The following is a 14,319-nucleotide window of genomic DNA, read 5'->3' on the forward strand; positions in this document are numbered from 1 at the left end:
ACCCGAGCCAAAGGCAGAGGCTTTAACCCACTGAGCCACCCAGGCGCCCCTTCACGCCCTCTTTGAAACACCGAGTTTTACAGGCTGTGAATCACAGAGGCTTGGAATTAGATTGTCAGTTAGCCTTACATCGAAACTCTGAACCCTGAGACTCAATCCCAAAAGCTTCCAGGTTGAGAGACCCAGACCTGACTTGCAAAGCCGCTCCACTCCAGAGTCACTGGATCTCTGGTCCAGAAGGGAGCTTGGAAGCGAGGCAGCCAGTTCAGACAGAGACCTGCGCCCCAGCCTCAGCAGCCTCTGTCACGGGGCCCGGGGAGCCCTACACGCTCTGAGCGGCTCCCAGTGTTGGGGAGTCCCTCCCGAAGGCGGGGGCTGAATTTGGCAGCCCTCCTCCCCTGGGCAGCTTCCACACGCTTGGACGCAGGACTCTCCCTGAGACAGAGGAGGACCAAGCCCAGCTCGTCCAGGAGCAGAACACTTTCCCTCCCCTCCAGGGGCCAGGCCCACGGTTGCTCCAAGCCCAGGCTCCCACATGCCCTGGGCGGGGTCGGGGGGAGGCGCGAAGGGAGGGTGAGAACTAAGGCCAGAGGATCCCAGGGACTCAGTTTCCCCAACACACCAGAAATGTGGCAAACTGGAAGGGTCTCTATGGGCTGCTCAGTGACCAGAGCCCAGAGTGCCTGAGATCAGGGGTGAGGGCACCCCTGACTCCCAGGGCTGGAGGAGGCCATCTTATCCAGGCCCTTGTTTTTAGGTAGAGGCTATGAGGCTCAGAGAGAAGGAGCTGCCCAAAGTCACACATCTAGTTTATGGTAGGTGGGACTCTACCGTAGATAGGAGTCTACCCTAGATGGCTCTCTATCCAAGGGCTTCCAAGACATCAGGACCAGCTTAGGGATGCTTCTCCCCAGCCAGACATGCCAGAGCCTGTCAGAGGGTAAGCTGAGTCACACTCCCAGACCAAGGCCATCTGAGCCATGCTTCTGCCTCCAGCCCAGCCCAGATCTTGTCAGTCCAGACATATGAGGCTCAGACAGGTAAAGTAACTTTGCCAAGGTCACACAGCACCCAAATGGCAGAGCCAGAATCAACCCTAGTCCCGTGCAGGCAAGGTACCCGTGACGTGGTTCCATTGTGTCCCTGGTCTTCCAGCGAGCCTCTCTCTCCCTCAAACCTCCTGTGGTTCCCCCTTTTCCTGGCCTGCCCACCTCCCAGCTCACATGCTACAGGCCCCTAAGGTTTCCCCAAAATACTGTACTAAAACCGTTCCCATGGATTATGTCTGCGCCCCCCATTCCTGGCAGCTTCTCAGGGCAGGGCAGCTAGCTATATTTCTCTGTCCTCCATGATTCCGGGGCTGATGCCGGGGAGACCTGGGTGAACAGAGTTATTGAACAGACCCTCTAACCAGCCGTCCTACAGAAGGAACACCTGACTTTTGGCCCTCCACCCAGCTAAGGGCACCCAGACCCACACTCCACCCATGCCAGCAGAGACCCTCCAGTTTCCAAGGTCATCACCCAGCCCCCTCCCCAGCAGGGAGACCAGCACCCTGGGCTCCACATGGCTGCCTCCCGCAGCCTTCCTGGGGGCCACCTTGCCACCCCAGCCAGCATCCCAGCTAGCCCAGGTGTCCAGAGCTGGGCTCAGGTACTACCCTGTGTAGCCTTGAGCACTGGCAGAGACTCTGTTCTGCTGGGCAAGCCCCCAAACCCAGAGGCCACCATGTCTGGGTCCCAAAGCCACCTCCTCACCAGCCCCCAGCCCTCAGCTCAGCCCACGATCCATTTCCACACTGCACTGAGCCATCGGTCCTTCTAAAACACTGATGGCTGCACATCACATCCCAGCTGCAAACTTCTCCTGGTCGCCTTGCCCTGAGAACACAGGCCAGCTCCTCTCGCGGCCCCGCGAGCCTCCCTCTCCCTGTCCAGCCCCACACTGGCCCTCCCTCTTCCACTCCAGCCACAACAAACTGCCCTCGGTTCCTCTCTTCCCCAGGCCTTTGCTCCTGATGTACCCCCTCCCCAACACCGCTCATTACTGGAGGCTCAGCTCCGACATGGCCAATATGTGCCCAGCGAGCACTGAGGGAGCATGCGCGGATGGCCAGACTTCGTGCTGGGGGGCTGGGGTCCGGCAGCAGAGACAGGCTCGGCCCACGTCCTGCTCACCTGACGGGACCCTGCAGGAGGCAACCCTCAAAGTCATCAATGACGCTCACGTCAGCAGGACACCAGGTCCTTATCAGTCGGCTCTCTCCGTGCCCCCGTGTTCCCCCAGACCCCAAATCAGAGCTCGACCACCACCACCACTGCCACCACGGCCTCCAAACCAGAGGACAGTGTGGCAGGCAGGGCTCAGTCAGGGAACAGCTTGCCCCTGCCCCCCACACAAAGGATATGGGTTACACACCATCTTGATGCACCAGTTCCGGGGGCTGGTGGTCTGTCGCAGACAGAAGAAGGCAACGGGCGCCAGGTCCGGGTGAGGGACTTCAGGATCGGCTCCATCCAGGGGCTCCTCCAGGCCTGGAGGGGAGGGAGGCGGGCTCTGGGGCCCCGGCTGCTCCGTGACTCCGGGCTCAGCTGCTGGGGCAGCAGCGGCAGTGGCAGAGGAGGAGGGCGGCGGGGAGCTCTCAGCCATGTCGGCGCCGCGCAAGGAGCCCTAGGGGAGGAAGAAGGGTGGCACGTGGCTGGGGCTGCCTGGCACCCCCCCTGCCCCAACAAGGGGACACAGCCCAGACAGCCCATAGCCCCTCGCTCTCACTCTGCCACAACGGTTAGGAGCAAGCCGAGGGCCCCCGATGCATCCGAGTCGGAATCCACTTCCAGGGAGGGGTCCTGGGGCAAGTCTGGTCAACTCCGCGCAGGCTCAGCTTGGGGAGATGAAGAGTGAGAATAAGACCTATCTAGAATGTAGCTGTGATATTAGTTGGGTTTGGTTTTGTTTTTATGAGACCGCGGTTGTATATTTACCATATCATTGAAGACAAGAAAATTTGCAAGAAAACAGGGAAGTTACTGTCAAGTCAGACATCATTACCAGGATGACAGGCGTTAACAGAGGAGAGGTTGGAGGGCTGTGGAGCCGGACACCAAGGGAGCTGGGCAAGCCAGGAGGAAATCCGAGCAGGCTTCCCTGAGGCAGTGAGCCCAGGGATCTCCCCCACCACCTCACAAAGGTGAGAACTCAGGACCTTACACACCAACCTCTTTGCTTTACAGCTGGAGAAACTGAGGCCCAGAGAACAGACAGGACAGACACACAGTCCAGCAACAGCAGGGGAGAACGCTACCAGGGCTGGCTTCTTAGGAGTGTGACCAGCGTGGTCACCCAGGGCTCCACACTCAGAAGGGCCCTGCTCTGGGTTTAACGCTCGGCTGTCACCAACTTGAAATTCTTCATCGTTTGTGATCTGGGGCCCACGTTTCCATCCGGCAGCGAGCTCTGCAAATTACGTTACACAGTCTAAACAGGGTAAGCTCCTGGCTTCAGCACGGGGGGCACTTCCACATTCCGGTCTTCTCTAATGATTCCAACAAGCCCAGGAGCGTTCCCCTGCGCATGGACAATCAGAGCCAGGGAAGGAAGTGGCGCACCAAGACTAGGGCACGCTTCGATGCCAGAGCCCCAGCACTGGCCCTCCAGATTCCGTGATGGCTGGCCATGACCTTGCCTAGCCCCCTCTGCACAGACAGCCAACGGTGAAGGAGGAAGGACAGCCACTTGTCAGGGCCTGCCCCCTCCCCACCTCATCCAAGAGGCCACCCGTCCCCAAATCGCCACGCAGTGGGGTCTCCCAGGGCTTAGGATCCCGACAGGGCTGGGCTGGGCAATGGGAGTTGGAGACAGAACGCGAGCTCCCGGGGCTCCGCGGACTGCTGCCCGCGGCTGCCGAGCTGCCCAGAGCTGATGCGTTTGGACATTTCTCTGGCTCCCGGGGGCAACAGGCGGGAGTTGGCACCTCCTGCCACTTTACCCGGCTGGTCAGGGAGGCAGAGTTTTCTCCCAAGCTCCAGGCTTCGCTCTTGGTTCCAGAAAAACAGCCATGGGCCTTACATAAGCTTGTAGGCGACTCGGCCTGCCACGTGTCAACCCCTGGGCTGAAAAACACCTTCCCTGGGGTGGCTCCGGGCCTGCCCACCACAGGGCCAGCCTCTGAGCCCACCGTCCCTCTGCCGGCCCCTTGCTTCTAGCACACTGGACCTCCCTCAGTCCTAGAGCTCCAGCTGCCTTCTCTAGACCTGTGCTCACACCCTCCTCTCTCCCCAGAACACCCTCTTCTCCAGCCGCACGCCCTGGTCCCCAGGCTTGATGATGCATTCATTTGTCCAGGAACTATTTCCTGAGCACCTACTATGTGCAGGCACGGGGCCAGCACAGTGGCTCCGCCAGTGAAGAAGGCAGGCTTGGCACCAGCCCTCATTTCAGCTGATGCTCCAAGCAAGGGAGGGAGACACACGAGTCAATTAATTTCTCTCCCTCTGGGTTCCAGAGCCCTTATCACCAACACACATACCGTATAATTTATGTATTTATATCTTTATGATTTAGCGCCTGTCTGCCCAACCGGGAAGGAGGCTGTAGGAGAGCAGGGACTGTGCGCTTCTTTCACGCTGCATTCCCCCCCGCACCAGTGCCTAGAACAGTGCCTGCAACATTTTAGGGGCTCAACAAATCCACATTGGACAAATTAATAAAATGTGCTGGGAAGTAAACAAACAAGGGAGAAAGGCGGAAAGGCACCTAGTGGAAGGAAAGAGACATCAAAGATAAAAATAGGAAGCAGAAGGCACCAGCCATGCGTGATCTGTAGGACGAGCTCTCCAGGTAGAAGGAACAGCATGTGTAGAGACTGGGGGGCTGGAACGAGCTCGGTGCATTTAAGGAAGAGAAACGAGGCCAGTGTGCCGAGCCGAGGGCAGGGAGGGGATGAGTGGAGTGCTTGGCAGGCCCCACTGAGAGCCCGGGAAGGAGTTTGCTTTTTATTCCAAGTGCAACAGGAATCCGCGGGAGGGTTTTAGGCAGGAAGTGGTGTGCTCTGGTCTGTGCTTTTAAGCCAGTCCTCTAAGGACTAAAGGGAGAGTGAGATGTGGGGCAGGGGTGGGGCTGGGAAGGCCAAAAGGAGGTGGGAAGGATGGGCTGGCCTGGCCTGGGATACCAGTGGAGGCAGGAAGAGTGGGGTGGACTTGAGACATGTTTTAGGGGCGGAAAAGCCTGGCTCTACCTTGGCCCCGATGGCACCCCAACCAGGTGCCACCAAAACCCTTCCTGCAGCTGCCGCAGCCCCTGGAACCGTCCGAGACCACCCCTCTCCTCCCTCTCAGCTCCGCCCACTCCATCCTAACTTGCTTTTCGCCTCACTTGGTCCCCTTTAAGGCTGTCACAAGGCTGTAGTCCTTTGTCCTCACAGCTTTCCTGCCTCACTGTGGGACTCCTAGAGACCACAATTGCCAAGACCACCACCCCCAACCCACTCCCCATGCCCACCCAGCCTCCACCCTCTGACCTGCTCTCCAGTGTCCACCCAACCTCCACTCTCTGACCTGTTCCTCAGTGCCCATGCAGCCTCCACCCTCTGACCTGCTCTCCAGTGCCCACCCAGCCTCCAAACTCTCACTTGTTCCCCAGTGCCCACTCAGGGTGCCACCCTCTCACCTGCTCCCCATAGTCCAAATTCCCTCTGCCCTGTGCCCAAAGCCCTGCTCCTGTCCCCAGCTGCCCCACTGCCTAGGGCTAGAAGCTCTTGAGGTGTTGGCAGCTGGGCCCCTTGGGCTCCAACCTGTCTCCAAATGGAGCCTCACAGAGATGAGAGGTCTGGCTTTAGGTGACAGCACTGATGGATTCAAACTCAGGTCCATCTGGCCCCAGACTCTGAGCTGCCTCCACGTCCTGGAACCTCCTCCCTCTAAGCACTCCCAGGATGGGGCCACCAGGCAGTGGTGTGGTGACTGGACTGGCCTCTGTGAGCAAGTGCAGGGGCAGGAGCAGAACCCCACTGTGTTGGGAACACACACCCCCTCTCTTGACTCCACTGGCCTCTTGGAGCCTCGGTCTTTCCCTCTGTAAAGCTCAGGCCTCCTCCTGCCTATGTCAGCAGGCCCCACATCATGTGGATGGGAAAGCTCTCTAAAACTCATGAAGGTAGATGTCTAAACATGCATGAGGCCAGCTGTGCCATCCCCAGGCGCTGCACCCCAGCCCTCCCTCTGCCATAACTACCACCACTACCATCACCACTACCAATATCATCATCATCACCACCACCATCACCACCACCACCACCATCACTGCTATCACCATCACCACCATTATCACCACCATCACCACCACCATCATCATCATCATCATCAACACCATCATCACTATCAACACCATCATCACCATCAACACCAGCATCACCACCATCATCACCACCACCACCACCATCATGACCATCAACACTACCACTATCACCATCATCACCACCATCACCACCATCACCACCACCACCATCATCATCATCATCACCACCACCATCACCATCATCATCATCATCATCATCATCATCACCACCACCATCACCACCATCATCATCACAGCATCACAGAGGCTCTGAGTCTGACTGTGCTAGGTAACAAGCAAAGGGCTTTCTAGGCATCACTTACATGTCAATTTCTACCATCACCCTCTAAAGTACAAACCATCCTTATTTCTGCTTTGTGAAGACAGAAACTGGGGCCCAGAGAAGTCCAGCAGTGCCCATTGTCACTCTGCTATTAGAGGACAAAGCCAAGGTCCCAGTTCAGGCCTGCCACTCCCAAGCCTAAGCACTAAACCTTCACAGACACCAGCTTGGGACAGGGAAAGGTGCCCTGGAACCAGGCCTTCCCCCACAAGCTGGATCCCCAGACAGTGCCAACATAGCTGCTGATGCAACCAAGACCCCCAGTGTGGACAAAGACCCTGCGAGTCTGTGGGGAAATCTGCCTCCCAGAATCTTCCAGAGCCCTTGGAGTATGGTGTGGAGAGGCCTTGTGTCTGCAGAGCTCAGAACCTGGTTGGTGGAGAAAGACACGAGGGCTCTCCTGGTCATCCCAGACCCTGCTTGAGTGCGCGAGTGCGTGAGTGCGTCAGTGTGTGTGTTTGTGTGTGTGTGTATGCATATACATACATGTGTGTTTGTGTATTCACCAGCAAACACAAGCAGACAACCTGCTTATTCCTTTACCAACAACCACATACCAACTAACGTCACAGCTAGGAGAATAAGCAACAAATTCATTCTGGGAATACTAGAATCTAGGAATCTCAGAATCAGAGCATCTTAGAATCACCCAGAACTTTAGAGGCCCGACATATTAGCTACAATAACCTCGGACTTCCATAATGTGGCATTTCAGAGCCCAGGCTGCAAGCCAAGCCCTGAGGTGCCGTCCCAGCTCTGCATCACTACCCCCGGCGCCCCACGCAGCCCAGCAGTGGCCTATGGTGACTCTGACTATAAAGGGAGGGTGACGACTGCGCTGTGGCAGGACTGCCGGGAGGATGGAGTGGGGTGATACCCACCAGCCCCCGGCCGCACCACCAGACAGACACCAGGCCAATGCACAGTGGGCCTGTGACCGTCCCCCACGCCCGTGAGCGCCGTTGGCTGTGGAATTCCAGAATCCCGCCACGTTGGAGACCCAGAGACACAGTGCCTGGTTTTCGACTCCTGTGGGCCCCAGATTTCCACACGGGGAGTCTCTGAAAAGAATGGGGTCTCCAAAGGGGCACAGTGGGTCACCATGTGCTCGTCAGCCCAGAGATCATGCACTCACACGCATACTCACGCTCACACACACATCCACCCACACAAACACACCCACACACTCACAGATGTAAACAGCCGGGCATGGACACACACACACACGCACACACACACACAGCGTCTGCTCACACAAACCCAAACACACCCTTCACATACTCATCAGATTCGCATAGACACACACTCACAAACACACAATGCCAAGGCAGAGCCCGCATCTGGCAGCCTGCAGGAAAGTCTTTGTGAGGCTGGGGGACACGTGCCTCCCAGAATCCTCCTGCCAGCATCCCAGAACCCCTGGAACCCTCTGTCTGCTCCCTCTTCCGCACGACAGCCCTGCAGATGCATGACGACAGCCCGCCCGCCCCAGAGCCTCGTCTGCCCCGGGCCTCTTGTTGCCAGCTCCCTCAACCCCTCCCAGGATGATATTTCCAGATCATCTACTCCTCGGGACCTGTCCCCAGTCATACTCAAGTTTGCCTATGCTCCCCTGCAAGAGTAGGACCTGAATGGCACCGAATAACCCAGAGTAGAGCAGGAGGTCACGTGCCTAATTCTGCAGTGGGGCCGTCTCTTGAAGCAGCCTGGGAGCCCCAGCACCTGGCTGGCAACTCAGTCAGACTGCAGCATCTAGGGTGCATGTGGTCCACTAGTGCCCTCAGATCCTCTTCAGAGAAACTGCAGCCAAGCAAGTCTCCTCTAACCTAAAGATGAGTGCTCAAGGATGGCCCCAGATGCATGACCTGAGGAAAAGCTTGATCTGGTCTGCCCAGCCGGGTCTGCATACACCACAGGCATCTTGGTTCTGTCACCAAAACCAACAGCCAGCCCTCCCTGCTTTGCAACGTTCAATGAAGGGAATCAGAACCCCTTCCCACGATGGCTACCAAGAGTCACAGCCAACATTAATAGCGGAGTGCTTCTTGTGGGCCAGGCACCTCATTACAATCCAGCAACGTAAGTGTTTTTGCTCTCTCCACTTTACAGGTAAGGAAACTGAGGCCCAGGGAGGCTAAGGGATTTTCCCAGGGTCAAGGGCTGCTTGGTGAAAGAGCTACGGGTCAGCTCTGGAAGGCCCTGATCCATGCTACCATATGAAGGGCCATCCAGGCGGTGGACAGGATACTGTAGCCCGCCCACCTGTGCTCCGGTACCTGTCCACATGCCTGTCACTAGACATTGTCGCTGTTTGCCAGCTCTCAGCCTCACGACTAGTGCCAGCCAGCAAGACTGTAACTGAATCTCTATCAGTGTGTTTGAACATTTCCCAGCAGGCGACGCTGGTGATCATTTTTTGCTCATTCTGCAGTAATGAGGGCCCTCGGTCTTACTTCAGCTAAAAAATGAGAGTGGATGCGGTCCCTAGAGGGAGAAAAGTTGTGCAAGGAAGGGAGAGCACTGGATCGGGAGTCTCGGGGCCCAGGGTCGGGTCCCAGCCCGCACTCACCACAACATACAGTCTCCCCAAGCTTCATGTCCTCTTGTATAAAATGCAGAACGGGACCCCTTCGCCACCTCCCCAAAGGGATAACAGACAGGGGGAAAGAACTGGAAAGTACCTTCATGAAAGAGAAACAGCTTCCATTCACTGTACCAGGCCCTGTGCTGGGCACTGCAGAGACACGTCTAAGCCTCACAAAAATCCTTTAAGAAGCTGAGTCCCCCCGTGAGGCTAAGTGTCCTCCCTCCCTGGGCCATACCCATGACGGTGAACGTGCTCATGTCTTTCCCACCTGGGGACAAGAGCTGAGTGGTGCGGGGAGAAGGCGTAAGTCCCTGGACCAGCAGAGAGCTGCCTGGGACCCTCACTGCTCATCAGGGCCAGCGGTCAGTAAGGAGGACAGAGAAAAGCCTGACACTGTTCTCGAAATGCATGATCAGTGAGACCACTGTGGCCAGAGTCCAGGAAGAGGGGGAACTGGCAGAGGCAGGGCCCCCGAGATGAAGGCAGGACTGGGTCTGTGCTGACTTCCAGCCCTGAAAGACCATGGCTTCCATCCTGAAGAAACCACTTCCCTCTTATCCTCTCCTGCTCAACGAGCCCCCCAAACCCCTCACACTTGTTCAAGGACATCCAAACACCTGGTCCTTTTAAGCCCTCCACAATCTGCACCGCCCACATACACAACAGAGCTCCATTCTCCCCGGCAAGGGCACAGGAGAAAACAAGGACTTGTAGCCGTATGCCCACACAGCCCCCGGCAGGGGGGAGCCCCAGGCCCCCTCTCAGGGGCACAGAAGCCCCAACAGCGCAGAACTGGTCTGCTCCCTTTTGTTCACCTCTGTGTCCCCAAGTAACCAGAATAGAGCTTGGCACATAGTAGGTGCTTAATAAATATAAGAGAGAGAAAAGGAAATCAGATGTGTTTTCTTCCTTCCCCAGGCTAGTAGTCATGAGGGGAGCGACTCAGCCCACATCTTCCTGGATATCAGGATCCACAAGCCCACGGACCTACTGGCCCGTGGATCTCAATATCCACACGTCCCCAGATCCACAGACACGTACGCCCACATACTTATAGATCCTCAGACCCATGTGTCTGCAGACCCACAGACCCACACACGCACAGTTCCAGAGAGCCACAGACCGTGCAGCATGGAGCACAGACACCACCTGTACACCCATAGCTCCCTTCACTGTGGGCACAGGGGCTGAGGGCACGAGGCAAGAGCAGATCCTGGGAACGTATTTGAAGGAAGCATTCTGCAGAAAAGAGCTGGGGGGAGAGAAGGGGTCAGAAAGGAGCAGTGGGGAAGGGACTGAGAAAGGAAGCAGGGAGGAGAGAAAGGGATGGAGAAGAGGGAAGGAGGACCCTGCTCTCCCTGCAGCGGGGGTGGGGGTGGGGGGCTCCCTGTATGTCCCACCCCCAGCCTGGCATCCCATCTTTCTAGACGTAGTGTTAGAGCACCCTGAGCTGGGAGCTGGGGAACTCAGAGAACAAGCTGGAGGAGAGGGAGACAGACAGGAATCCGGGAGCCCCACGAGAGCCTGCTTTGTTACCTTGGAAAGAACTCAAGCTGCCTGGGGGCGGGAGCTCTTCCAAGGTGGGGGAGAACCGAGTGGCGTCCAGAAACCGCCTTTCCTGAGAGGGCTGAAACCTAGGGGAGTCCCACATGGGGTGTGGGTGGTGGAGACAGCAGTGGGGGCAGGGTGGCATGAGGAAGGGGACTGAGAGAGTCACAGGTGGCGATGCCCTGTACTCCTTGTGGCTCTGGGTCGGGGCACAGAGGAGCTATAATCCCAGCCATCCCCCGAACTGCTCCCAGCTTGGCTGTGGGCTCTCCGGAGGAGTCTGTCTGGAGCTGGTGATGGAGGGTGAGAGAGAAGCCGCTCTCATGGCCACCTCCGTCCCCACCTCCCCACCCAAGGTCAAGGGGAGTCAGGGCTCAGGGACTCGGGAAATGCTGCTTGGTGCCTTCTGGTGGGCCTAGAAGATGCCCTCTCAGAAGCACCTGGAATGGGGGTTGGGGGGAGGGACTGGGAGGAGCCTTCTGCCAAGCTTGTAGCCCCTCCCCAGGGCTGCCCCTCAGGGTGCCGGGGGCAGGCCGGGCTGCTGTGAGCAGCCAGGAAGAGAGTGCAGGGTTTCAGTGTGGTGCCCAGGCCCTCTGGGGCGTGTGTGCCTGGAGCTGGAGAATTTGGTGCCAGACTGGCTCAGCACCAAGCCCCAGGATGTGCTCCTCCCTCTTCCTCTTCCTCCCCCGACTGCAGCCTCAGAACTGGTCCCCACTCTGTGTCGCCCTACCCTGTCACCCACTGGCATCCCCTCCCTCTGGCTCAGCCCTAAGGGTGGAGGCGGGAAGGGGACAGGGAGGTAGCTAGACTCCCCACCGTCTCCAGCCCAGCCCAGGTCCTGCAGTCTGAACAAAAAGTTTACCCTGAAGGGTGGACAAGAGTTTCCAAAGCCAGTCCGTGGGGCCGAGGGGGAAATATTGATCCAAGAGGCGACCTGACAGTGTGGGCAGGGCCTGAGGTTCGCAGCCTCGGGAAGCAGGCCCCAACTGCTCGGCCAGACCCTTTCCCACGGGCCCAGCCCATGGACCCACATCCCTATGGGCCCAGCACCCCAGTTCCTGGGTGGTGCCGGGATCTGCTGGGTGAATCCTCAGGGCGTGAGAGACAGAAGGATGGACGGGCTCCCGGCTCAGGCCAACCTGAGCCCTCCAGTCCTCAGTGGTTCCTGACATGGCGTGTCAGACCCCATCACACCATACGGGCACAGACGCAAGCAAGCTTTCTCTCTGTCTCTCTCTCTCTCTCTCTCTCTCTCTCACACACACACACACACACCTGGACACAGAACACAGACTCGCACGGCCACAGTGTAGCTCGGGGGTCTTCCCACATGCCAGTCTCATCCCCGGCTCAGAGCCCCCAGGACCCAAGAAAGGAGAAAGACACAAGCAGACGGACTGACTGCTGCTTCAGCCTGAACCCATCCAAAAAGCCCCCTCCCCCAGCACCATGCCCCCCCTCAGAGGCCTTCCCACCGCCTGCCAAGGCCTTTTGCCCCCCACATCCCCCCCACACACCACCTAGCAGACAATTAAAACCCAATCATCATAAACACTCATTATATAACCAGCCCCAACCTGCTGAGGATTCCTTTTACCCCCCAGAGTCCCAGCTCCAGCCCCTGGCCTGGCTTCAAGCAGCTAAGCCTTGAGTACCCCGGGGGGGCTGGCCCAGGAGGGGGCCCACTACCGCCTCTGCCTCCAGGAAAGTTACCGCTGCCTGGGATTCCCCCATTCTATCCCCCTACCGCTCCTCTCCCTGTGCAAGTACTCCCAGCTCAGCCCTCTGGAGACTGACACCAGCGCTGGTCCAGCTGGCCACAAAGCCGCAGCAATGGAGGGGCCGCGGGACAGACAGACACACACTGGGCCCCCCCGGCCGGCAGCCCGACTTGTTGAATAAATTTCTGCAGCGCTGGCTCAGCCGGCTTCAGCATTGGCACCGAGAGAACTTTCGTGGCCTTGGAGAAGGGACCGGTCAAAGTTTCCCGTCCTTCCCCCCAAGGCACCTGCCCAAAAGCACTGGATGGGGGCCCAACCTGCTGGGCACGCATGTGGGGGTGGCGGGGGGACCGGTCCCCAGAAAAAAACAAATAAACGCCTCGGTAAAGAAAGCACCCGACGCGCTAAGAAACTGGCCTCGGAGCGGAGCCCTCCCTTCCCCCCCCCACCCCCACCTACCTTGGCATGGACTTGGCAGGGCAGCAGGGGGTCGTCCGGGTCAGAGCCGCGGGGACGCCGCGTGCCCCCCGAAGCCGGAAATCGAGGGGACCCCCGGCCCCGCCAGCCGCACCCCCACCCCCCGCCAATTCAGGATCAGCTGAGCCCCTGGGGCGCGCGGGGCGGCGGGCGGTGGGCGGCGGGCCCCGGGGCCCGGGCCATGGCGGGAGGAGACGGCGGGCGGCCGGACGGTCGGCAAGGCTGGGGCGGGCGGCGAGGTGCCGGCGGCGCGGACGAGCCGCGGACCGCGCCGGAGTTGGAGCGCGCGGCGGGCGGCGGGCGGCGGGCGGGCGGGAGCGCGGCGCTCCGGGGCCGGGGCCGGGGGCGGGGGCGCTGCGGGCACCGAGCAGCCGGCAAGTGGCCGGGGAGGACTGCGCGGCGGCGGCGCGGGGTCGGGGCTGGTCCCTCGCGGGGGTCGGCTCGGCTGGCGCCTCCGGCCGCGGGCTCGAGGCGCGGGGTCTGCGCGCGGCGGGGGCTGCGGAGGAGCCGGAGCGCCCAGCGGTGCGGGGACGTGCGGCGGCGGCGAGACCGAGCCGCGCCGCGTGCGAGGCAAAGCCGTCCTTATACTGACACCAAATGTCTTCGGGGAAAGCTGCAGGCGCGGGACGCTGGAGGGGGGGAGGCGTGGAGGCGACAGACAGACTCACGGCGGCGGCTGGTGAGCCCCCACTCTTCCCCAGAGGCCAGGAAGCCCCAAGCCTGGGGGCCACCCCCTTATCATTGAGGGTCGTGCCCGGGGGAGGGTCCTATCCAGGGGGCTGCGTCATGCGTATAAAGGGACTACCCCCCATTACTGACCGACCACCCTCGTGTCCCAGGTCCCTCCTTGGCCACGTAGCACTTTGGATTCTCACTGAGGTACTGTGAGATTGGGGGAAGGGGCCCCCGGGGCCCCCCACTGCCCAAGAGAGGCGCCGCCCAGCTGAAGCCACAGCACGTAAATGGTGGAGTCGGCTGCGACTGGACTCCAAATCGGCTCTTCAGCCCAGGCAGCTTCCTTCCTCCTAATCTGCATCTGTGCTTCTTCCCAACCTTCAGGGCTTGTCTAAAAGGCCACCTCCTCCAGGAAGCCTTCCAAGAGGTCTCCCAAGTAGAACAGAGGCTTTTTTCTCCAGCTTCAAATGTCCATAGCCCCTCCACCTCCCCTGGGTAGCCTGGGCCATAGGAACCTGAAGCATATAAGAGACACTCAGCACTCTCTCCATTCCCACCTCATCTCCTTGGAAAATTGTGGGGGGAAGGGGATCCTGCATGGGGCTGGTGCTCCGCGGGAGGCGGGGGGGGGGGGGGGG

At 59.3% G+C, this 14,319-nt stretch overlaps 1 protein-coding gene across 3 annotated transcripts in view; it reads right to left on the reverse strand.

The window, feature by feature from the left end:
* Window positions 1-13,226, reverse strand: part of CACNA1I (calcium voltage-gated channel subunit alpha1 I) — a 113,482-nt gene extending 100,256 nt beyond the window's left edge. For 2 of the 3 annotated variants that reach the window (XM_032882958.1, XM_032882956.1), the window contains exons 1-2: window positions 12,989-13,226; window positions 2,408-2,670 (exon numbers count right to left, since the gene is read on the reverse strand). In XM_032882958.1, the coding sequence (XP_032738849.1) occupies window positions 2,408-2,649 (242 nt within the window). In that variant the 5' untranslated portion in view covers window positions 2,650-2,670; window positions 12,989-13,226. Of the gene's footprint in view, window positions 1-2,407; window positions 2,671-12,988 lie in introns of those variants that run through there. The other variant, XM_032882957.1, reaches the window with a different exon arrangement.
* Between the last annotated feature and the right edge of the window lie 1,093 nt (window positions 13,227-14,319).

Source organism: Lontra canadensis, unplaced genomic scaffold (assembly GCF_010015895.1).
Source record: "Lontra canadensis isolate GAN:19392208 unplaced genomic scaffold, GSC_riverotter_1.0 scaffold84, whole genome shotgun sequence".
NCBI lineage: Eukaryota > Metazoa > Chordata > Mammalia > Carnivora > Mustelidae > Lontra > Lontra canadensis.